Genomic DNA, 25,332 nt, shown 5'->3' with positions numbered 1-25,332 from the left:
GTGTCAGCTGGGGCCAGGCCAGGCTGCTGACGGCCCCCCTCCCCTCCACAGCCATCTCAGCTTCTTTGCCGCCAAGCCCAGCCCCACAGCCATGATCCTCAACCTGTGGGAGGCGCGGCACTTCCCCAACGGCAACCTCAGCCAGCTGGCTGCAGCAGTGGCTGGACTGGGCCAGCCAGACGCTGGCCTCTTCACAGTGTCGGAGGCCGAGTGCTGAGGCCGAGTGCTGAGGCCGGCCAGGCCCAACACCTCCACTCTCACCAGCTTTGGCGCCCACCAAGGACAGGCAGAAGCCGGACAGGGGCCCTTCCCCACACCGGGGAGAGCTGCTCGGACAGGCCCCCTCCCGGCCGAAGCTGTCCCTTAATGCTGGTCCTTCAGACCCTGCCTGAACTCCCACCTCTCCATGGCCTGCCTAGCCAGGCTGGCACTGCCACCTGCTCACACTCGGTCCCAGGGCCCAGGATGGACAGTGCCTGGAGCCTGGGCCAGGCCCAGCCTATCTGTGTGTATGTATGTGCGTGTGATGCTACCTCTCCTCCCGTCCCTCTCCAGGGGCCCCGCATACACACGGCCATGCACACACACACTGGGCCTGGGCCAGGGCCCCGGAGCTCCTGCCTGAGCTGGACCTTATGCAAACATTTCTGTGCCTGCTGGGTAGGGGCACGTCTGAGGGGCCCTGCTCCAAGCCTGCAGGACCGAGGACCACAGCCGGACAGGGGGTAGCCCCTGGATTCAGGCACACGACCACCACACGAGCACGTGCCACGCATGCCTCGTGTGCTCATCTCACACACACCCCCCTCCCGGGTCATGCAGACACCCCCCCACCACACACATCTCTTGCTGTACACCTGAGGCTGCTCACGTCTCACGCCCAGTGTCGGTGCACATTTGCCTCTCACATGCTGCCCTCTCCACCCACCCAGGGACACCCCACGGCTCCTCCCTGCCCCTGCCCCTCCCCCAGCCTCGAGGTGCCCTGCCCGGCGGGGCCTGTGAATATGCAATGGGAGTCCCGGGCTGTACAGTGGCGAGTGTGTGTGGCGTGGCGTGCCCGTCCCCAGGGCTGGCTGGTGCCCCACGCGGGGCCTGTCATGTGAAGCTCGTGTCCTGACTTTGTCTTAAGTGCATTCACGCACTTACACTTGGCCTTATGTACACAGCCTTGCCCAGCCGCCGGGGCGCATAGGGATTTTATCGGACGTGAATGTAAATAAATTATATATATATATTGCTAACCTGAGTGCCACTTCTCTCGGGGAAAGCCAGGGAGCAAGGCCAAATGGCCGCAGAGGGGTCACACATGGGATGTCCCAGGAGTCCTGGGTGGCTGGGCCTGGCTGGGAAACAGGCAGACCCCAACCTGGGTGCAGCAAGGCTGCGGCAGAGCCCTCCTCAGCCTGGAGATCTCCTCAGACACGAGTCAGCTGCGCGAGGCGGCAGGCAACAGCGGTGACCAGGGCTGCACCTTTGCCGGACCCATCCTCTGACTGCAGGAATGTGACCGCACAGCGAGGGGCCAGCTCCCGCACCGTGGCCGCCACCAGGCTGGAGAAGCTGTGAGAGGAGGGCTGAGGTGAGCCCAGGCCACCAGCCCCACCTGGCCACACCTCCCTCCCCAGCCCGCACACCCAGACTCACTGCGGGTGCAGCTTATAGAGCGTTCCATCCACCCCCACAGACACTGCCAGCTCTTCCAGGCCCCGGTTCTCCCGGATCTTCTCCACCACGGCAGCTACACCCGCCCCACAGAGCTGGGCAGCCCGCCGGGACACGGCCTGGCACACCTCTAGCACCATCAGGGTGTCGTCTGAGGTCAGGGGTAGCCCCAGATCCTCTAGGATGGCTCGGACCTGCCGCAGGGCCAGGCTGTCACTGGGGGCCAGGAAGGAAGAGAGCACAGGGAGGCGGGTCGTGACTTCTCCCCCTTCATCCTCCAGAGCGGACCTCGTCACCACCCATGGCCAGCAATCCCCCACAGTGGACAGAGAGACCCCCTGAAGCGGGGGAGGCAATGGAGGCCTCAGGCACCTTTCGATCTGAGAGAGGAACTTGGTCTTGAAGATGTCCCTGGTCTGAAGGCGCTGGGTCTGCTGGCCCCGGAAGAGAACGCCAAGGCTGGTTAAATGTAAAAGGATGTGGCGGACGATCTCCCCCAGGTACATGCCGCTGATCATCTTTTCAAACCTGCATGAACATGTGTGTGCACACAGGGCAGAAGGCCCCACCGGCCACCATCCCCAGCACCGGTCACAGCCAGCCACCACTGCCTGGGCCCAGCCCACACCTCTGCTTGCCGGGGTTGATGGACGCCTGGTCCACACTTGCATCAAAGCAGGTGCTGAGCATGGCCAGAGAGCCATCATCCCCAAAGGCGCCCCACTCCATGTTGATGCACATGCGTCCTGAGTCCCCAGGCACGCCCGCCACATTCCGCAGCTCCTCCATGTAGCAGGCATTGGTGCCGGTTCCTGCAGAGAGGCCAGACAACGTGGAAGCTACTTATTGATGCAGACAAGGACCCTCTGAGCATTTCCCATACCGAGATGGCAACATTCGGGCTCATTCTCTCTACCTCTCAGACTCACAGCCTGTCCCTAGTCCTGGTCCGCCTTCCTTCCCGACATCCCTCGTGCAGACCCTGCCAGCTCCAAGCCCTGGGGACCTTCACTGCCTTTCCCACCAACATCACCATCAGTGCATCCACCATGCCAGCCCCAAGTGCTCCTACAATGCCCAGCTGTCCTGTCATTCCCCTGGGAGACATGTGACATCCCCCGCCCTTGCTCCTAGCTCTCTGCGGTTGAGAGGCCGAAGCTCCCTGGACTGGCCTGCCAGGCCCTTAATCCAACTAAGAGGTGCTGGGCCAAGAGCAGGGGACACAGAGAAATCAGAGACGAGGAGCCCCACAGTCTGGCCAGAGGTCAGGCAATGAATAGCCAGCTCTGACGGAGCCTCTGTGCCCCCGTGGAAGCACCAAGGAGAGCATCGTGGGAGCCCAGACCACGGGGCAAGTCTCTGCCAACAGGGTCAGGAAAGCAACAGAGAGGAGGTGACTGAACCCAAGAAGCACAGAAAGGAAAAGGCATTCCAGGCAGAGGGCGCACTCTGGATGAGGGCATCTCCTTCCTTTCCCTGACACAGCTTCAGCTCCAGGCAGGTGGGCTCCTTGCTGGCCCCACCTGGAGTTCCTCTGTCCAGCTGTTTATGCACACGGCAACCTGGGCATGCCTCTCCCAAGTGCCTAACCCATGCCAGGTTCTGGGTTCAAAAACCTCTCCCTCAAGAGGGGCTGCCACATGCCTCGTGTTGAGAGACCAATGCCCTGGGAGCCGTGGGATCCCTCCTCCCCAACAGAGCCAAATCCTTTCTTTCAGGGCTTTCAAGTTCCACTCGTCCTGGGACCCACTCCTTCCTGATCTTTGCCTCGCTGCTGCCCACGTGTAGAATCAAGTCACTCTCTGACTGCCACGTGTTGTTCTGGGCTTAACCCTTGCTGAGCGGTCAGTTCTGAGAAGGCAGAAATTGCCTCTTGTTTTATGTGTCTTCCTATTCCTCTGTCCAGTCCCCTGTGGACACAGGGTAGGTGCTTAATAAGGATGGAATCTTGGACTGTCTGAAGGACCCTCATTGCTCATTGGTCCCCTGCCCCCACCCAGCTCCGAACACCAGGTGTGTACCATGAGCCAGGGACCATGCTATATTTTGTCCCCTCCTATGTCATCCTCATGATGCCTTGAGACAGGCATTGTTATTCTTATCTCCATCTTAGAGATGAGGAAACTGAGGCTCTGGTGACTTGCCCAAGGTCATACAGGTGGAAACACAAAGCTAGTATTTCCACCCAAATCTGTACAACTCCAAAGCTCAGATTCGTTTATCAGATGGGCAAACTGAAGTTCAGAGAGCTTAAATGACCATGAGTCAGTCACTGAGCTGGACTAAACACCCAAGCTCCAGACTGCCAGCCCAAGAGATTGTTCCAGAGCCCTGTTGGGTCAGACCAGAGCAATCCCACGTCCCCAACGCCAAGGAAACATCCAACCAGAGGAATCAACAGAAGGCAGCAAATTGCCAAGCAGTAGGGGCATGAAAAGGCAGGGCCCTCCTCACCGACAATGAGGCCTATCTCGCAACGGGGGTCCTCATAGCCACAGGACATCATGGTCCCCACCGTGTCATTGACAATGGCAACCACATTCAGCTCCACTGCCTGCACACAAAAGGATGCTGCTAGTTGCTGGGCAACGCGGTCGTCACAGCAACCAGCACTGGACCCAGAGGTCTCTACTGCAGAGGGCTTCCCCCTCAGAAAGTAAGAGACTCTTTGCTCCCCTCAAGGCCTGCCACAGCCCCAAAGCACCCCTAGAACAGGCTCCTACCCGTCTGCGCATGATGGCTTCCCGCAACAGACTCACGACATCTTGGCCCACGCAGTCTGATGCGTTGAAACCCTTGGTCCAGTTCAGGAGGATGCCCTGGGGTAAGACCGAGACGAAGTGGCAGGAAGCTGGAGGCCCCTTCAGGCTCACTCTGCCTCCGCAAAACCTGCATCCATCACAAGCCTAGGATTTCCACCCTCCCCAAGCACAATTCCTTGCCTACTTTGCTGTATGGTTGAAGGCCTTGCCCTCTGCCCGCTCCCTACTCCCCAGCAGGCTTTCGGTGTGCAAAAACCTATTAATAACCATCTAACCTACATTTTCCATTATTAGTTCCAGACGGTCAGAGGGTCTGGCCATTTTAAGACGTTTGCCCAGAAGGAATGGCCCTTTGTAATTGGGTTAGGAATGAACAGAGCTGGTAAAGTGACTGCTGTGTGTGAGATAGGGGAGGACAGAGAAGGCTCAGAGGCCCAGATGACAGCAGATCCCACCCGTTCAGAAAGAACTCCAAGTTACTCGAGAGGAAGGAATTCTCAGCTTCAGGGATAGAGCCGTGTCAATGGGCAAGTCACTCGTGTGTTCCAAATACAGGGGCAGGAGGAATGGAAAAGCCAGAACCCAGGCCCCTGGGCAGGATGAAGGTTGAGTGCCTGAACTGTGAGAAAAGGGACTGAAACTTAGTGACATGGGGCTCGACTTTACCTGGAAAGGAATGCTGTTTTCTTAGTGTGTATCTTCTGAGGGAGGGGGCGGGGGGAGCAGGAATTAGTCTACAGCTGTTGGGAGAAAATTACTGCTTTGCTCAGAGGAGGAGCATGGAGGGTAGGTCAGGAAATCTTTGGGGCAGAAGATTTTAGAAATAGTAAGCAACATTTTCCTCCAATAATATGTCCTTTTATCCCTTTTTTTATTGTCCTAGGCTTATTGTCTCAAAAACAGAAAGCAGAGAATGTGATAGAATGAGAGAAAGCACCCGTTTGAGAGAGATCAGATGATGAGTAATAGCCCCTGTGTGGGCCGCTCTCCCTAGAGTAGGGAAGGGGAGGCAAAGGGGGAAGTCAGACCCAGGTTGCTGATGGCTTCCTGAGACAGGTGTCCTATGCCCTCTCCACTGGGCTGAACCCCTGTTCAGAAGGGATCTGAGAAATCTGAGAACAGAGGAGGCCTCTGCTCTCCTTCCCCAGGTAATGCCCAGGAAGGTGTGGAGACTCAAGAGAGGAAGTGGCAGAGGCAAGTGCCCAGAGAGCAGGGCCCGGGGCACCTCCCTGAGTTCCCACATCCCTGCAAATTCTGCACAGCAAAGGCTGCTGCAGAGCTTTCAAAGTGGCTCCTGGGGAAGGCAATCCCCACACTGGTTAAGTTTTCACCCCTGAAAAGAATGTGGGCCCAACATTTTTTTTTTTTAAGATGGAGTCTTGCTCTGTCACCCAGGCTGGAGTGCAATGGCACAATCTCAGCTCACTGCAACATCTGCCTCCTGGGTTCAAGTGATTCTACTGCCTCAGCCTCCCGAGTAGCTGGAATTACAGGCACATGCCACCACACCCGGCTAATTTTTGTATTTTTAATAGAGATGGAGTTTCAGCATCTTGGCCAGGCTGGTCCTGAACTCCTGACCTCATGATCCACTCGTCTCAGCCTCCCAAAGTGCTGGGATTACAGGTGTGAGCCACCGCGCCCAGCCTTCAGCACAGTCCAGTTACAGAAAATTAATAAGACTATATTTCTTGCCCCACTCCACCCCCTGATTTGCACACGGAGTCTCACCTGCTTCTCACATCTTACAAGGAATAATCAAAAGGACTGAGCAGGCTTAGCCTGGAGCAGAGCAGCCAAGCAGCAAGACTGGCCCACTGCACCATCCAAAGGACCACCGTATAAAAGAAAGCAGAGTACAGAGTTGCATATCAGGTGGAGTGTGGTGGCTCACGCCTGCAAACCCAAAACTTTGAGAGGCTGAGGTGAGCGGATCACCTGAGATCAGGATTTCTAGATCAGCCTGGCCAACATGGTGAAATTCCATCTCTACTAAAAATTAGCTGGGCGTGTTGGCATGTGCCTGTAGTCCCAGCTACTTGGGAGGCTGAGGCAGGAGGATCGCTTGAACACAGGAGGTGGAGGCTGCAGTGAGTGAGCCAAGATCATGCCATTGCACTCCAACCTGGGCGACAGAGTGAGACTTCATCTCAAAAGAAAAAAAAAAAAAAAAAGAAAATGAGTTGCGTATCAGAGCGAGGTCAGAGCAGGTGCAGGGGGTGAAAATCACATGGAGGCTGGTTGGAGTAGGTGAGATGAAGCTTTTCATTGATCACAGGTGTATAAGAATGCAACTGTTGCCTTCAGGGGCAGTGAGCTCCTTGGCAAGAAGCTTTCAAGCAGAAGTTGGGTATGTTGAGAGGCAGATTCCTGGGAGTTTGGACCAGAGGTCCGAGAAGTATTGCTTCCGTGACAGGCTTCTAGTGTGCACATTGAGAAGTCCCTCATCCTTGTGTAAGGACAAGCTAAAGTGTGCGCTGAGTAGGGATGTGTGTCTCAGCCTGTGCCTGGCACTCTGCCACCCTAGTCATGCACCCAACACTGAGCCAGGCACTGAGAAGGAAACAAAGAAAGGAGGAGGAGAGAGGCCAAAAAAACCCCAAGCGACCTCAAGCCCCTGCTAGAGACAGGAACAAACGCTGGTTCCCGCAGGACCCCGAGGCCCATACACCAGTGCTATAGCTAAAATGGATGATCTGTCCTCTGATCAGCCCCAGTCTAGGCCTGACCTGCTCCCAAATGCTTCAGACCCTAACCCTGGGCCTACCCTGTCTGGGGAAACTGAGGCTGTGTGCAAGCCCAGCCCAGCAGTGCTGCCACCACCACCAACCCCAGCCCCCCCACCACCCAGCCTTTTCCCCTGCCTCCTGCCCACTCCATGAAGGGTGTGTGGGGGCAGGAGGCCCTTGGGAATCACTTCTCTTGGCCCTCCCTCACCTTGTCCAGGCCAAGCTGCCTACATGGGAAGGAGAAGGTAAAACCCAGTGGGAGGCTCTGCCCACTCAGGCCCTGCTTCTGCTGGAAGTCCACGATGCAGTCCACGATGTGGTCAAAGAGCTGTGGGGCAGGACAGGTCAGGGGTGGGCACTGCTCAGCCCTTCCCCACCTCTGACATCAAGGTTCAGGCTGTGGGTACCTGCTGCCCAGAGCCCTGGGCCACACTCTCAGGAATGGAGTAGATCTGGCTGGTGATCTGCACACCTGTGGTCACACGTACCAGGAGGACACGGAAGTTCGTGCCCCCGAGGTCCAGGGCCAGGAAATCCCCTCGCTCTGTGGGGCAGAGACCCTCAGTGCCAGGATAGGGCTTGTGGCTCCAGCCCCAGCACACACTGGGACCCCCAGGAGCCCATGTTTTGGTCCCACACTCAGGCCAGGTCCTTACCGCTGCCATCAGGCGTGGCCCGGACGAAAGTGGGCAGCATGCGAAGGGAGGAGGCCTCCCCTCGGAGCCCCTTGGCCATGGCCTTCTGCATCTGTGCCTGAACTGCTGCCAGTTGATCGTGGTTCAACCGGAACGGGGCCAGGGTCTCCTGCAGCAGGCGACGGTGGGCAGCCAGACGGGCAGCCACGGCGGTCACCATCGCCACTCCTCGGCCACCACCATCCGCAGAGGGGATGAAGGAGACATCGCATTCCGGGGCCAGGAGCATCACTGTCCCCTGCAGGACGCTGCAGAATCTACAGATACATACAGGTGCGCTCGGCTTGGCCCTGGACCCCCAGACACACACAGGTGTGCATGGCTTGGCCCTGGACCCCCAGATACACACAGGTGCGCCCAGCTTGGCCCTGGACCCCTAGGGCCTCCTGAAGCCCAAGGCCCCATCACTTTTTTTTTTTTTATTTTTTTAGATACCGAGTCTCGCTCTGTCACCCAAGCTAGAGTGCCACGGAGTGATCATGGCTTACTGTAACCTCAAACTCCCAGGCTCAAATGATCCTCCCACCTCAGCCTCCTGAAGTGTTGAGATTACAGGCGTGCACCACCATACGCAGCCTCCCCTATCACTTCAATTCTAAATCTGTTCTGTGCACCAACCATATGCCCCAGTGTCGCCATGGCTTCCACCCTTGCACACACAAAGGGAAGCATCGTTTCTCTCCTTGGATGTCTTCTGGCCTCCCATAGCTCAGTCTGGCCCTTCCTCTGCCTAAGTGCCCTTCGTGTCCACTGGCATGCACATGTGATCCCAGAGGGCCCTCTGGGTGTGTATCACACACAGGTGTTCATGCCACCTAATCATGCGGATCATGTTTCCACAATACCTGGGGTGCCGCTCACACACTCGGCCTCCGGTGGCCACAGCGACCTGGAGTGTTTGTTGCTCCTGGCTGTGCTGGAGGCAGGAGAGAACAGCGGCCAGGGCGGCAGCACAGAGCTGGGCAGCCCGCGTGCACACGGCCGCACACACGTGCTGCACAAGCTCAACATCCGAAGCCCCAGGGCTCAGGCCCAAGTCCTGCAGGATAGCATGGACACGGGCTGCCCCAGCAGAGGGGCTGGAGGGGAAAGGGAAGTGGTTTGGGGCTCAGCCCAGAAGCTCCCCATCCCACTAAAGCCCCATGGCTACCTTGGGGACAGAGTATCCTCCCCTTCCCCCAAGCCAAGAATCCCCCACTAAGCCACCGTCTCCCCCACTCACTCCTCCATCTCAGCCACGTGTTCTAGGAGGATGCTGCCTTGGCTCAGCAGGGCAGGGGAGGTGCAGCCACCAAAGAGGACCCCACGCCGGGCCAAGTGAGCCAGCACCAGCCGCACCAGCTCACCCAGATACAGGCCTCCGATCATCTTCTCAAACCTGCAGGTGGGAAAGGTGGCTGGAGGAAGCCTTTTCTAAGTCCTCAGTCCACCTGGCCCTACCTCCAAGAGTTCCCAAAGACGGATTCTTTTCTTTGGGGCTCCCAAACTGGAGACTCCAGAAGCAATGAATGGCCTCCCAGAGGACAGGTGGGTGTATGCCCAGACCCCACTGCCCCCTCTCACATAGGTTACATTCAGAAGACTCCTGGAGAGGAAGAAGGACCTGAAGGAAGGCAGAGAGCAGTTTGCTCAGCCACTTCCAGCCCTCAACCCCCAACCTGTCAGTGCAGTCCAGAGTCAGGAATAGGGAAGATCAAGGGCTGACAATTCTGGGTTCTAGAACCTTGGGCCCTTCCTTCTTTAAACCTGGCCAGGGCCCCCAGGTTGCTCCCTGGAGACCCTCAGAGTGACGGGGAGGGGCCTAAGGGCCTGAGAACAGGGACAGAAGGGGTTGGGAGCAGAGCAGTCATAGATAGGGCCTGGAACCAAAGGTCAGGGCCCCCTGCCAGGTCACCTCTGAGCACCAGGATTCAGGGACTCATGGTCCAGGGTGTGGTCGAAGGTGGTCAGCACTGGTCCCAGCGCCCCATCATCGCTGAAGGAGCCCCACTCCACGCTGACGCAGACGCGGCCCCGGTCTTCGTCCAGCACTGCCACGTGCCGTGCCTCCTCCATGTAACACGCATTGGTGCCCGTGTCTGGCAGAGACAACCCTGTCAGGGCCTGCTCGCCAGGCAGCACACACTCCACCCGTCATCACAAACGGTCTGTGGCTCACCTACAACTAGCCCAACCTCACACGGCCTGACCCCCGGCTCACAGCCCATCATGGTGCCCACTGTGTCATTCACCACAGCAACCACGTCGATGTTGTAGGCCTGGATGATGAAGAGGGCAGAGGTCAAGGCTGGCCTGAGTGGCCAGAGGAAGGAATCCAGGGGATGGGCAGGGCTGGGGCCCTGGCTTTGAAGGAGATACATAGAGTCCATGAAACACACATCTGCATGCCACACACATTTGTGTCACAGATGCTCTGGGCTCCCACCCTATAGGAGCTTTTCCTCCAATCCCACCCTCAGCTCCTCCCTAATCCCCAACTCGGGCCCCCAGGTCACAGTGACGTCCACCCTCAGCATCTCCCAGGATGAGGATGAGTTTCCTGAGACTGAGCACCTCCTTGAACGCTGCGCCTTGCCAGCCTCACTGTCATCCTGCCTGGCTCCCCAAGCCTGTTCCTCCCAGCACTGGCTTCTCGCCACAAGAGGTTAGTCCAGACGGATCAGCCTTTCTCCAGCATCCAGAGTCTTGTGTGTGGCCTTCTCTGAGACTAGATCTTCCGCCCCAGCCCCAGCCTGACTTGAAGGGAGGCAAACTCCTCCTTCAAGTCCCCGATCAAAGAGCCGGTGCTTCCTCCGTAGTGCTCCCAGAGTTGTCCACGCACTCCTCCTTGACACGGACAACCTTTTATTAGAATGCTTCCCCCTCTAGACTGTGAAAACCTTGAGGAGGAGGTCAAAGTCCATTGATGTTTGTTTGCCCCGGGTCCTGAACGTTTATTTGACCGTTCTTAGCCTCAGTGTTTTTAACCTACACAATGGGAATGGCAGCAACACGTACTTGAGGTTAAACTGGACGGAGGACATGAAGAGAAGAGGAAAGCAACTCTCCCAGAAGCCCAGGCCCAACGCATGTGTGCCAGGCCCAGGCCAACATGGGCAGCCCTCCTGTCACCCCTCCCTCCACTCACCCCCTGCCTCCGAATGGCGTCTCTCAGCAGCTGGACCACATCCTGGCCTTCCACACCACTGCACCTAAAACCTTTGGTCCAGGAAATGAGGGTGCTCTGGAGGTAGAGAAGCTGGGTTACTCCTCTGATGGCCTTCATGGGGCTCCAGCCACCCTCTACCCAGCGTCCCATGTCCACTCCACCTCACCCTGTCCAAGCCCGTCTGGTGGCAAGGGAAAGAGAAGCTGAAGCCAAGCTGCAGACCCTGTTTGTTCATAGGCTGCGCATCCAGAAACTCAGACAGGCAGTGGGCAGCAAAGTCAAAGAGCTGCAGGAGAAGTAGGGGGACTCAGCCTTGCCCATCTGAGCCCCAGCCGCCCAGCCAGGCCCCCAGACACCACAGGCTGGGCAGTGAGTGCTTACCTGCTGGCCAGCACCCAGCATCACCTCTTGGGGGATCACAAACTCCTGGCTTCTGGGCTCCACCCTATGCCCCTCAATGCCAGTTAGAGTCACCCACAAAACACGCAGTGAGGCCCCTGTGGCCCCCAGCTCCAGCACCACGAAGTCTCCTTGCTCTGGAGGGCAAGCAGGTCACAGAAAGGCATGCAGCTGGCAAGACCAGAGCCCTCTGCCCACTTCCCAAATTCCTAAGGCCTGCAAAGTCTCGTCAAGGGGCCATAGAGATGGGGGACAAGAATAAGGAACGTTTCCCTCCCCTAGATCAGTACCCTCTTCTAGGCCTGGCCACGCATCTCAATCTATGCTACCCACCAGTGCCATGTGGGGTGGACCCCACGTATGTAGGCAGCATCCGGACTGCAGGGGCCGGGCTGGCCTGTCCCCTCAGAGCCTGCTCCATGGAACCCAAGAGGCTGGCTTGGATCTGCTGTAGCTGTGCCCTTGTCACCTTGAACTGCTGCAGGCACTCCTGCACCTGGGGAGAAACAGGCCAACATCTGGGAAGGAGCACTGCTGGGCTGGCCAGACTCCCCAACTCCAACCAAGGCAGAGGCCTGCCCTGCCCAGCCCACTCCTCGGCTCTTCATACACCCTGGCTCTCTTGCCAACAGCCTGCACCCAGCTCTGGCATCCTCAGAAGGCTCTGTCCTGGAAAGAGAACCCACCTTCTTCCTCCTCCTGCCCCATTACCTCACGGCTCCTTCTCAACTCCTTACATCCTCTACCCTACCCCTCTTCTTCTTTGAATTCAGGGTTTGGCAAGACCTTCTTCCTGCCATACCATGAATGATTGCTCTCTGGCTCCCCAGGACCCACAGCAAGAGTCTCTCAGTGAGTTGTTGAACGAACAAGAGAATAAACAAATGCACAAACAAACTTCAAGTGTTTTCCTCTCCTAACCCACTCTCAGACTCTGAAGCCTGAAAAAGCCCAGCACGAGAGCATTTGGAAACCACACTGCAGAGAATGGTCTTTTTTTCAGTCGTTCATCCTTTCCGAAACATTGCTGCAGCCCTCACTACGCACCCAGCTCTATTCTAAGCACTGCACACACATAACCACCCAAGAGGCAACAAATGTTTTAGATTCCAGGGTGGGAGACAGAAATTAAGCATGTGAACATACAATTTGGTTCCAGTAGTGATGGTGGCTATTAAAGGTAGGGGGGCAGGATAAGAAATTAGAGAGTGACCAGGGTAGAAAGAGGTATTTTTAGATATGAGTCCAAGAGGGTTTCCCTGAGGAGGTGACCTAAATGAAGGAAGGGAACAAGCCATTCGAAGATCCAGGGGAAGAGCGAGGGGATGGATTTGGAGAAGACTGATCTGGGAGTGGATCGGAGTCTGAAGGGGTGGGTGAGAAGGCAGGGAAGGCAGAAGCCAGGACACCCCAGGCTCTCACTCCACCAGAAGCCCAGTAGCTTAAGAGCCCCAGTGACCTCATCTCTGTGAGCAAATACCCTCCCCTAGACGACTCTCTCACCCATCCTTCAAAGAAGCCCCAACAGCCTCCCTGGATTCATTGAAGGGTCACAGCCCAGCAACTCCATCCTCCTCAGGCTCAGACTTTCCAAAGCCCCTACTTCCTGTCACATGGGAGTTCCATTTCAACGACCTATTGCCCCAAACTGCACCCTTATCTTTGAAATAACAACTCAGGCACCTGGATAATAAGGCCCCTCCAGGGAGGAGAGGCTGCCAGTTGAGGGAGATAAGGACAACTCAGTCCCACCTCTTGCTTTAGGAAGAGAATGGGAAACAGATACCTAAGAAGGTAAATCATCCTAACTGGGGTGCCAGATGTCCACTTACACGTTTGCGTTACAGCACGTGCTTCCAGCAGCCATGCATGCTAGGGGTGCCCATGCCCACTCTACCTCGCCCCCCTGACCAGGCCTATCTGGTGACAAGGGAAAGAGAAGTTGAAGCCAAGCTGCAGACCCTGTTTGCTCACAGGCTGTGCATCCAGGAACTCAGGCAGTGGGCAGCAAAGTCAAAGAGCTGCAGGACAGGTGGCGTCTCAGCCTTGCCCCTCTGAGCCCCAGCCACCCAAGTGTTAGAAACATGGAAACGAGACTCCGAGAGGGCAAGTCATCTGCATGGCCAAGCAGCTGTGAAGGGGCAGGGGAGAATTTGAACCCATAACTATCTAACTGCAGAGATGTTTCTACATCAATGTGAAGCTTTATAAAACCTAGAAAGTTCCCTTGAAAAGAACCCAAGGCTGATGAAAGTTGCTAGAAAGAAACCCCAGACGATCCGGCTTGAGAAAACTTACACCTGAGTCCTCGCACTCCCTTTTTCTGGCTCTGCGGTCCTGGGAAAGTCACACCTCTCTCTGAGCCTCAGTCACCTCTTTGTGCAAAACGGAGAAAATAATAGTACTTGGAAGTCCCCCAATGCCAGGGACTATGTCTTGCTCAAGGCTACATCTGAGGGCCATGAGGAGCACCAGCTGGAAGCAGGATTTGTTGATTGGATGGTTGTGGTGGCATAAGAACTAAAGGCTGTAATGTATGCAGAAGTGCCAAATGCCGTTGGGATGGGAGGGGCGTTTTAGTATTGCTTCATAAAAACAGTAGAGTCATGGAGAAGTCAATGGCTTGGGCAAATTGTTTTTCTTCCTTTTCCTCTTGGGCACATTGAGATGTTCAGGAGGAGAGACTAGAAGACAGCAGAACTGCAAGAAAGACAGAAGGACTTCCCTGGCAGATCCTGGTGAGGCACACACAAGCCAGGAGAAGCTATTGGAGCCACCCCCGACACCCCAGGAAGAGCGGGGAGAGACCTCAGACAGAAGAGCAAGGAGAAAGGCATTAGAGAGCGTGTGAAGTCCAATGTGGTTTCAACACTGGCTCTTGTCACCAACTTGCTGTGTTGCTGGCCTGGGCCCATCACCTCACCTCTCTGAGCAAGTGACCCCTCTATCTAGCGGGAACAATAGTACCCACTTCTCAGAGATGCCATGAGGACTGAGAAGACAGCAAACCTGAAGTGGAGGAACAGTGTCACACATAGGAGATGCTCAGTGGAACACGGATTCCCTGTCCTCAGAGCACAAAGCACACCCGGCCTGGAGAGCCTGACTCCATACCCTCTCTGATGACAAAGAGAAGCCTGGTGGAAGGGGTGGGGAAGGGCCTCTGAGATGGGACTGGGAACTGGCCACATGTGGTTAACTAACCTTTTTTCAACCTAAGGTCATGGGAAGGGGAGCACAGGATAAGGCCTGTGGTGCTGAGTTGGGGGTCCAGGACCATGGGAAATTTGGTGTCCCTGTGAAGTCCCCCAAAGCCGAAGGGAATTCTTTGAGCTGCAGATGTACGTGATGGAGCCAGCAGGGCAGATGGGGGCCTGCACAGGAGTGTCATCAGGGAGGGGTAAGAAGTGAGGGAGGAGATGACGGCAGGCCTTAGAGCCAGTCCTGGCTGGGCAGGCACTGTGGCCCAGCCACCGCTGTCACTCCTGAGGCACGGCTGTGGGTTGGGCACAGAAGAACTGTCTGCAGCAAGGTCTGGGGTACAGGTTGTACAAGGGGGAAGTGGGAGAATGAAATGCAGCGAGGGGTAACGCCCCCACAATCTGGGCAACAAGCCTAGTCAAGTGGATGTCAGAACATGCCAGAAAACTAAAGAAACTGCAGAGAATGACTCAAGAACCCTTTAGTGAGCACCTCCTCTATGCAAGTCCTTTTTTTTTTTTTTTTTTTTTTTTTTTTGACAGAGTCTTGCTCTGTCGCCCAGGCTGGAGTGCAGTGGTGCGATCTTGGCTCACTGCAAGCTCTGCCTGCCAGATTCACACCATTCTCCTGCCTCAGCCTCCCGAGTGGCTGGTACTACAGGTGCCTGCCACCATGCCCAGCTAATTTTTTGTATTTTTTAGTACAGACAGGGTTTCACTGTGTTAGCCAGGATGGTCTTCATCTCCTGACCTTGTGGTCCACCCACCTCGGCCTCCCAAGGTGCTGGGATTACAGGCGTGAGCCACTGCATCCGGCCTTTTTTTTTTTTGAGATGGAATTTTGCTCTTGTTGCCCAGGCTGGAGTGCAGTGCCACAATCTTGGCTCACTGCAACCTCTGCCTCCCGGGTTCAAGCGATTCTCCTACCTCAGCCTCCCAAGTAGCTGGGATTACAGGCATGCGCCACCATGCCTAGCTAATTTTGTATTTTTAGTAGAGACGGGGTTTCACCATGTTGACCAGACTGGTCTCGAACTCTTGACCTCAGGTGATCCACCTGCCTCAGCCTCCCAAAGTGCTGGGATTACAGGCGTGAGCCACCGTGCCTGGCCATAGGCAAGTCCTTTATCTCCATTAGCCTTCAGGGGGTGAGGAGTATTAGACTTTATTTTCCTCCATTTTACTGATGAGGAAACAGAGACTAAGAGATATGAAATGGCTTACACAAGAATTTCCTGCTCAAGGGTGTGGTATGAGACTGCTTCTAAATCTTGGTCAAGATGACAGAAAAAGAAGAAACTCACTTCTGAGCAAGCCTCAGGCATGAGTTTGGCACTAAAATCGTCTGTGTGCCTGATTGTAGCGGCTACGTTGAGGGAGACATGCAGGAGGAACTGGAGAGGCGGGAAAGGAAAGGTCTCAAGAACACAGCTTTTGACCAGATAACCCTAGGAAAGTCCACTCTAGACTGTGTCACCCACTTGGGGCTGGAGCAGCACCTGTGTGGCAAGGTGGCAAAAATGACATGTTTGGAGCTGAAACACCCAGCTCAAGCTCCTGTCATGTCTTAAACTCAAGTCATATCACTTCTCTATATCCCTCTTCATCACCTGTAAGATGATCATCCCAACCTTGCAGTTGTTTGGAGCATGAAAGGAGATCGTTACCAGCTCAGATATGAAAAGCTCAGTGGAATGAGTGAGAGCCCAGGGCCCCATGGCAGCTTCAGTCACGCTGCTCTTGACAGCCTTGGACAAGCATGAAACAGGAACCCAGTGCTGAACTTACCAGCCCTGAGCTGTCTGAGGGCCCGGGCAAGCCCTCCTCAGGGCAACTCAGGGCTTCTTCCCCCTGCCACAACCCTGAAGACCCAGTGGAGTCCATGAGCTTCCACAGTGGAGGGTGGCCACCTGTGGGAGAAAAGGGACAACCTGGGTCAACCATTTACTCTATAGGCCCTAGGAGTCTGTAACCCAGACCAACTTCCTTCCTTCTGAAGAGGACCAGGAAGGAAGCTGGGAGCAGAATTCAGAACCTCCAACCATCAAAGATCCTGTGGCAGTCAACTAGAAGGCCCTTGTTTTTCACAAGCATATCTAATGAGAGAGCACTGGAAAGGCTGATTTCAGTCCAAATGCCATTCGTTAATTCTGATATTCATTGACAGTCAACAGTTCCTGATGCCTGCTATGCTGGACGTTGTGGTACAGATGAAGCAGATCTGGGCCCTGCTCTCAGGGACCTCATAGTCTCATCAACAATCACAGTATGATTAGCACAGGCAGTGAGCAAGATGGCCACATGTAATAGATGGACATGCTGCTGTGGTTGGGAGGTCAGGGACATGCTAGAGACTTGGAACAAAGAAGGAACCAAAGACCTGCCAGAGAAGCAGGCAGGCTGGACAAGGGACAGTCATTGTGCCAGGCTAAGGCACATGAATTTCATCCTGAAGGCGACAGGGGTCATGGACAGGGGTGGATCTGTGCTTCAGAAAGGGGTTCCACTAGTGACCTGACCTTGGACGTCATTTATGACTTCTTTGAATTTCAGCTTCCATCCATAACACAGGAGGAAATAATATCTACCCTCACAAGGTTGTTGTGAGCACTAAATAGAATAACACCTGGGGAAGTGCTTTATGAAATGTACTGTGCAACATAAACATCAGGTGGGTTTTAACAGTGAAGTGATGCAGAGCAGAAAGAGCCCTGTACTCAGAGGTGGGAACCCTGCTCTCCACAAGGCAGCCGCACCCCATCTCAACCTCGAGGCTTTTCATCTGTGAAATGGGACCAACATGTATCAAAGGGCTGTGTGGGGCAAATGAGATCACGAGAGCAAAGCAACTTGCTCAGATGTGCATTCAGATTTATGTAGCTGAATCTGAACTGAAACTCTATGATTCTCCATTTCCTCTTATAACATGAAAAGCTCAGTTCTTGTGAGGATTAAAGGAGTTAGTGGTCCTTTGCACACTGTAAGGAACTGTAGAAATGTCAGATACTTCGCTCATCTGAGCTGGAGGTGGTATTGCTGTTTCCATAGTCCCAAGGGAGCCTTCAGTGAGTCAGGTGCTCTTTAGGGGTGGGGGAAAAAGGAAACACAGCAGAGGGCCCAATATGGGAAGAGACATCTGTCCACTGAGTCACTTTACCTCCCTTCCTTGCAACAGCAGAACTTTTGGAAATATAGTACCTTCCCACCCCTACACTCCCCTCCTAGCCTACTCCCATTACCCTCACTAATTTGCACTCCACGTGGTCACTCGTGACCTCCTAACTGCCCAATCCCAAGCCTTTTCCTCAGTCCCCACCTTTGCTGCCCTCTCTCAGGCATGCAAAGCCACTAGTCATTCTTTTGCTACAGAATTCCCCGTCCTTGGCTTTCACAGCCAGTCTCTCCTAGGTCTCCTTCCTGAGTCTCTCGTAGTCTTCATCAGTAATTTCTCTTCTTTCAGACAATAGGGTTCCCAAGTTTCTGGTCATGCCCTCCCTCTACACTCCCTTTATCTCACCCATTCCCAAGGTTTCATTAATAGCTGTGTCAGGGCTCCCAAATCTACCTTTGACCTCAGCCAAATCCTAAATCCCAGTGGTCTGTTAGACATCACTATCTGGATGGTGGAGAAGCTCCTCAAATTCAACAAAGCCACACTCGTTTTTCCATCACCTTACCCCCACAAAGCTCTCCTGTTCTCCACCTTGACTGGAGACATTGAAGTGTGCTCACTCACATGGCCGTTCGGGTTGCCTGCGTGCATCCCTGACCCTCACCTCCTCTATGCAATTGGATCTCAGGCTCTCTAAGAGCTCTCCTGTGCGTCCCCTCCTCCCCATTCCTACAGCCACTGCACCAGACCATCCTCTGGCCAGGTTATTACAACAGCCTCCTAACTGATACCTCTGCTTCTAGTTTCTTCACCTCCTTACCCCACCCAACTTGATCACCGCTGCACTCATGGCCAGCACAGGGTCTGGTATAGGTATGTGCTAATGTGCCTTTCTAAAATTGGAAGCAAGGGGAGTAGGTAGTTTTTTATTTAATAAAGCAACAAATCAGCTTCTGATAAATCTCCCCAAACCATACATACCTATGCTGAGTTTCCAAATCTGTCAAATAGGGGTGTGGAATTCTTGTTCTACACTACAGGTCTATTTCAAGGATAAAATGAGGTAACTGGGGCAATTATCTTTGAAAAGGACTAAGGGCTACACACGTGGCCTTCTCAAGGCCCAGCTAGTTCATTTATTCATTCACTCACTCATTCATTCCCTCATCCATTCAATATTTATTCAGCATTTTTACATGACAGAATCTGTGAAGTAATCCCCAAGTGGCCCTAATATTTATATGCTAGGTAAATGTATTCAGCTCTGTCTCTTCCAACTGAGATTCCCTGTGGGGAGGGACATGTCTCCTTCACTGCAGTATCCCCAGAGCCCAAGGTCTGTTTGACTAAGGGCCCCGTGGCTTCCCTTAGCTGAATGGGCTACACGAAGTGAGTTTTCCTCCTGAAAAGTACCCCAGGGATCTCTGCTGATGTTGGGAGCTGCCATCAAGAACCAGCTGGCAGGCTGGGTGTGGTGGCTTGCACCTGTAATCCCAGCACTTTGGGAAGCTGAGGGAGGCAGACTGCTTGAGCCCAGGAACATGAGACTAGCCTGGGCAACATGGCAAAACGCCATCGCTACAAAAAAATAACAAAAATTAGCTGGGTGTGGTGGTGTGCACCTGTAGTCTCAGCTACTCCGGAGGCTGAGGTGGGAGGATCACTTGAACCCAGGAGGTCGAGGCTGGAGTGAGCCCTGATTGTGTCACTGCACTCCAGTCTGGGTGACACGGAGACTCAATCTCAAAAACGAAGAAAGAGAACCAGCTGGCTTAATCTTTCCAGTGTCCACTTCCCCTGGTGTGAGCCAAACAGGAGGGATGAGGACAACACAGCTGCGGAAGGAGCAGGCAGTAATTAGACCGAAGCGCTTACCTGGGATACACAGAAGCTGGTCACTCTCCTCACGTCTGAGCTCTTGTCTGGCAATGAGGCACCCCAATGACCAAAAGTGACACTCAGGGGTGACCCGTTATAATATCCTCAAGCCCCACCCTTTTCCTCCACCACCACTTACCAAACATCAGCTAATTCAGGAAGCTGCACTTCCTTCTAAGCCTGCCCTAAGAGTAGCCCAGGCTAGGCAAGGCTGTGGTGAAAATTTGAGCAAGATGATTACCACAAAGTGGAGCATTGAACTGGGTCTAAGATTTTGGGCCATTCCCTCTACAATGCTGAGGGCTGTTTATCTTGCAAATATAATGAGTTTTGAGGTGGTGGCTCGCCCCTAGAAGGAGCTGGAGGCGCCTAGCCTGGAAAGGTTATGGGAAGTACTTTTGAGCAAGAGGCAATGTGGGAGCACAAGAGGAAGGGGCTGACTCTGCCGAGAGTGGGCAGGGCTAGCTGAAGAAGCTGAGCCTTGAAGAAAGAACAGCAGTATCCTGACAAAAGTGGTCCTTGACAAGGTGGAGAGCATGTACACAACCACAAATCACACACACAGGAATGAGGTGCAGCTCCAGGCGCCTGAAGATACACCAAGGTGGGGACATATAGTGGGAGAGGAGGTGACAGGCAGACTGCGGAGTCTGGCCTTTCGTCTGTAGGCTGAGTAGGGAGAGTAGGTTCACATCTTGGGTCCTCTCTACTGGAAGGAGAAGGGGAGTGTTAGGCTGCTGTGAAGCTATTGGCCAACAAGCTGTTTTTCTGTGGAAATTTCTCCTCAAAGGCACAGAACCTTGGGGCACCAATGTAGAATACTAGACAGCCTGCAACAATCTTTGTTGAAGGCATGGATATGCTTAAAAGCTTCAGGCTGCCTTGTCAGCAGTAACTCTATCCACAGATAGTAGGCCCCCACATAACATCAGGATGGAGACCAGGGATAGTGGCTCCTCTATCAGTAGTGGCATGAAGAGGCCGGGAAACATGCCAAACAGTCCTGCTGTGAAGTTCATTGGGTACCAACCAGGCATATAGGCTGTGAAAGACAGGGAAGCGGGGGATGGGGTGGCAGAGGGTAGAGTGGCTGTCACAAACAACATAGCATCCTGCCTAGCCTGGGATCCCAGTCCCTCTCAACTTTGTTCAGTTGGGAGAGGAGAATGTGGAACTGAATATGAAAGGCCCAGCTGTGATTCATGCAGACAGCCTGCAATTTCTTGAGCCAGGGTGAGGATATGCCCCTAACAAGCATTGCCAGGGCTCTTCATCTGTGTTTCTGGAAGGTCTGTGTCCAGACCCCAGGAGCAGGGGTTCTGGTTCCCTAGTCAGAATGCCAGGGAAAGTCTGGGTCAAGGCCAGTGGAGGGAGAAGGATGGCTGAGCTTGAGGTCTGTGAGCAGCTGGGACAGCCTGGCTGTAGCAGAGGCACTGCAGCTGCCAGCGGTTCTCTTCAGACACCAGATGGCCACTGACCAACAAAGGGAAGGACAAGTCCTCACAAGGTTCCCTCATAGCCCCTTAGTGCCAATCTCCAACTGTACAGATGGAGCTAAGGAATGAGGAAAGGCAGTTTGCTTGGGGAGAGGTGGGCACAACCAGAGCACTGCCGATGGGCTGGGAGGTCAGGCCTTCCCTCTGAGCTTGCTCACAGGCTTCTCACCACCCACAGTGCCCACGCCAGGCACAGAGCTCCCCCAATAAGCTCCCCCAATTTGCTCCACATCCTTTATACCGTGAATGTGCCTTGCAGCTCTCCTACACACATCAAGCTACTTCTGTTGTGTCTTTGTTTGCACTGACTTGTCTGGAATGACCCTCCCTTTGGCCTTTCCCACCTTTTCACCTCATTTTTCCTCATCCCTTAAATTACAATCATTAACGACAGTGAGAAGCCCTTCTCTGAAAAGCTCCTCCTGGCCCTGACCCCAGCTGCGTGTGGTCTGCTTATTGGTTCCGTATTATGATGGATGTTCTTGTATCACTGCATGTATATCTGTCTATTAAAGGCATCTGTTTATGTGTTCTTCTTCCCCATTGTACTATGGGCTCCCAGAGAATGTTTCGTATTCACCAGTGCAGCCTCAGACCTCAGTTCTGTATCTGGTAAGGAACAAGTATCAATTAATTTTTGTTACATTGAAGAGCCCTCCCACAACCTCAATAGTCCAGGGCTGGCCAGGCATGGTGTGGCTCACGCCTGTAATCCCAACACTTTGGGAAGCCGAGGTGGATGGATCACTTGAGGTCAGGAGTTCATGATCAGCCTGGCCAACATGGTGAAACCCTGTCTCTACTAAAAGTTAAAAAAATTAGCCGGGTGTGGTGGTGTGCACCTGTAATCCCAGCTACTCGGGAGGCTGAGGCAGGAGAATCGCTTGAACCTGGGAGGCAGGGTAAGTTGCAGTGAGCCGAGATCACGCCACTGTACTCCAGCCTGGGTGACACAGCAAGACTGTCAAAAAAAAAAAAAAAAAATCCAGGGCTTTTGAAACTGAGAGGAAACAAGTACGCTCTTACTGTCTTCCTGGTGCATATGGTTTCAGCAGTCTTTCCACTAGTCCATCTTTCCACTGACAACTACAACCCTCTCATCCACTTACTACCTGCCTTCCCCTCCCCAAATTCCCATCTGCTAACAACCTAAGGCCAAAGCTACCCTGATTCACAGGCAAAAATGAGCTCATCCAAACCTGAAATTTCCCTTGAGCCATTAGTTTTGTGACTGAAATGGGAAGTAGGAAGTAGTGTGGTATAGTACAGAAAGCTTCAGCTCTGGGGTCGGGCAGACCTGGGTTCAAAATCCCATCCCATTACCAACTGAATGACCTTAGACGAATTTCTTATTCCTCTGAGCCTCGGTTTTCCTTGTATAAAACTTGGAGACTGATGTCTTCATAGGATTTGCTTTAGGTTAGGTAAACCCAGAGGCAGACCTAATTTGAATGCAAATAACTTTATTTGGGAAGTGATCCAGGACAGAGCCAGAATTAGGGCAATGCAAATGATATGCCTAGGTTACAGAATGTAAGGAGACCCTCTCAGGTTCATATGGGTGCCAACCTTGCACTTAGATGAACCCAAGAATAAAGGCTCATCACCCTAGTCCCAGTCCTGATCAGGAAAATACAAAAGAGGAGCTGGAAGCCAGGTAGGAAGAGAAAGAAGCCAACGAAGTGTACATAATTAAGTTGTTACTGGGAGCTTAGAGAGGTTCACTCCCACAGGGAACCCTGAGAAATAGATAGAATGTGCCTTAGAGTTGTCCCTCACTGAGTGATGAAGCTGGGGTATTTATCCTCCCACTTCCACTGACTGAGAGCTGTCCCAGGGGCACTAACTCCCTGGTACTCTCCGCTTGTGTCAACACAAACCAAGAGAAGTCCTCAGAGTCTCAGGTACTTGCAACAGGACGCTGGGTATACAGCAGAATGGCAAATGCCTGGGGGAAATGGGCGAGGCACAACCTCTGCTGGGGCTGCTGTAAGGACTAAATTGAAAAGCACAACTACAGTGCCTAACAAAGAGAAGTCCCCCTCTATCTCTTCTAATTTATGGCAATAGCTTGTGAGGTTCATGGAGCTTCCCAGCTCTCTGTGAGTTGGCAGCATCAGCAGAACAGCTGTTTCTCATCTTTCAGAAGTAAAAGAAATCCAGGGGCCCTAGGAGAGCTCTAGATGCCCAGGACCCAAGTTTCCTGTGGAAGCCTGATGGTTGATGGAGCCCGAGTAGTCCCTCCTGAGTACACACTCCTCTGAAAACTATCTCCTCTTGCATCTGCACCCCCGCCCCCCATCCCTCCACCCCTTAGTGCAACATCATTTGTGACACATAGACTAGCATCACATTAATACCTGCTGCCACTAACTCATTCTTCTATGTGACAACATTGTGCTGGAACAAAGCTTTATCCACATTATGGTAATCCTTAGAACCCTGTATGATTTTTTCCCATTTTATGGACAAGGAAGCCAGGTCTCAGAGAGGTTAACTTTTATCAGAAGCAGGGTGCAGATGTAGGCTGATCTCACACACTTTCTACTTTGTCTCTTCACTCTTTCACTAATGCTCCTCTCACAGGATCACAGCATGGGGAGAATAAGACTGTGGGCAAACAAGACGGTTGTGGGGAGGCGATGGGGGAAGCAGGTAGCTGTTCTTCCCTTGACTCCCCATTAGCTAATAATTAAGCCTGTGGTTCCTGGTCTGGCTGATTCATACCCTCCTGCTGCTGACTCATGTTTTAGGGAAACTGCTCAATTTTAAGCTAAATAATTCACTTTCCAGAAGTACCCTTTCCCTTTTCTTATCTTCAGGCAAACAGATACACGCACTGTCCCCTGTTTATAGAGCGCTACCTCCAATAAATTGCCATTTAATGAGAGAGAAAACAAGCGAGAGTTAAGCTTATGAGACATAACTGATAAACTACTTTTCACTAGAAGAAAAACAGGAAAATAATCAATACTGGAGTCAAAATATAGCATTTTCTTCAGGAATGAAGAGTAGGGGCACTGTGGTTCCACTGCCAGGGACAAAAAGTGGCTTACTTGTTCCTCTAAGCCTTTGTTTCCTCATCTGGAAATTGAGATGATAATACCTACACCCCCTAGGGTTGCTATGAGAATTAAATGAAGGCCACATACATTGCCTGGACCGTAGTAGTTGCTCAAAAAATAACAGCTATTTCTTATATGATGCTAGCCACTAGGTCAGTGCCATCCAACAGCAAGACATTATCTATGGAAGGAAAAGACAGTAAGACTGCCATCTTGCTGCCTTCTAACTCAAAAGGTTGTGTGCAAAGGGACCTAGGCAGGAACAAGGCCTTAATGTTTGTGCTGTGTCTTCCATTCCAGCTATCTGCTAACTCCCCAGTCTAACACATACCTCATGTTCATGTTAAAAGAAAACTTTGGACAAAATCAGAAGTTAGGAGAGTCTTCAGTGCGCCTGTTTATCCTGTCCCAAGATCCTTTCCTGGTCAACAGCCACCTCCCCCAGTTTTTCATTACATCTTCAAATCAGTTTTGGCCAAAACTAGCATTCTTCACATCCTTGTTTGGTCGTCTCCTTCAGGTAGCTGCTTCTGCCAATTGACATCTTCTCATCTTTGGAGTCTGCGCATGGCATGCACCGAGAACAGACCACATCTCTGTTCTGCACTGGAAGCTCCTAGGCAACACGGTGAGGAATGTGCACTATGTTAGTAATGTTACCAAAACAGAAGCCATGTCCTGTTGCTGCTAACCTCTGGCATCAAGAGAACCAATCTTGATTTGAACAGATGAATATGCCTGGCATCCCCACTGGTTAATCTATAAATAGAAAAAATAATTGCATAGGCATCTAATAACAGAGTGTTCACTTACACATTCCTGGGAAGAATGGCAGGACACATCCTTCAAATGTTCTATGCTCAGGCTGAGAATTCCACTGTGTGAGTACAAGATGAAGGGACAGGTCACTGAATGGTAGGGATAGCAGAATAGATAGTGGGAGTCAATGCCCCTGGCACCTCCCAAAATTATGTCAGAAACAGTCAAGGGAGTAACCAGTGTTCGGAATTGTGCAGTACACATTAAGTGAATATATACGTGGTATGTCAAGGATCAGTAATGGCATTCATTCAGCATGTGATTTATGAGTCTAATAAACTACCTCTACAATGAAACTATCCCCACCCCAAACCCTGCAACATGAAGGAAAAACAAATTAAAATTTCCATCTATTGAAATAAGA

The 25,332-nt window shown here is 53.1% G+C and overlaps 2 protein-coding genes across 3 annotated transcripts in view; one reads left to right on the top strand and one right to left on the bottom strand.

Annotated features, from left to right (window-relative positions):
- UNC5A (unc-5 netrin receptor A) overlaps positions 1-1,244 on the top strand; it is a 68,225-nt gene extending 66,981 nt beyond the window's left edge. For both annotated transcript variants that reach the window (XM_030808472.1, XM_030808473.1), the window contains one exon: positions 52-1,244. In XM_030808472.1, the coding sequence (XP_030664332.1) occupies positions 52-217 (166 nt within the window). In that variant the 3' untranslated portion in view covers positions 218-1,244. The remainder of the gene's footprint in view (positions 1-51) is intronic.
- Positions 1,215-21,105, bottom strand: HK3 (hexokinase 3). The gene is made up of 23 exons (XM_030808440.1): positions 21,023-21,105; positions 19,586-19,632; positions 16,387-16,508; positions 15,903-15,992; positions 14,603-14,894; positions 13,231-13,318; positions 11,732-12,000; positions 11,381-11,535; positions 11,166-11,285; positions 10,979-11,074; positions 10,010-10,109; positions 9,746-9,929; positions 9,074-9,229; positions 8,697-8,930; positions 7,813-8,108; positions 7,564-7,700; positions 7,365-7,484; positions 4,389-4,484; positions 4,120-4,219; positions 2,294-2,477; positions 2,038-2,193; positions 1,648-1,881; positions 1,215-1,563 (listed from the first exon to the last, which is right to left on the bottom strand). Exons 1-23 carry the CDS (start codon positions 21,103-21,105, stop codon positions 1,419-1,421), a joined length of 3,504 nt encoding a protein of 1,167 aa, XP_030664300.1. The 3' UTR covers positions 1,215-1,418.
- Positions 21,106-25,332: the final 4,227 nt, after the last annotated feature.

Source organism: Nomascus leucogenys, unplaced genomic scaffold (assembly GCF_006542625.1).
Source record: "Nomascus leucogenys isolate Asia unplaced genomic scaffold, Asia_NLE_v1 Super-Scaffold_3019, whole genome shotgun sequence".
NCBI classification, from domain to species: domain Eukaryota; kingdom Metazoa; phylum Chordata; class Mammalia; order Primates; family Hylobatidae; genus Nomascus; species Nomascus leucogenys.
Note: the sequence above shows the minus strand (reverse complement) of the source record. Positions and strands in the feature narration are given on the sequence as shown.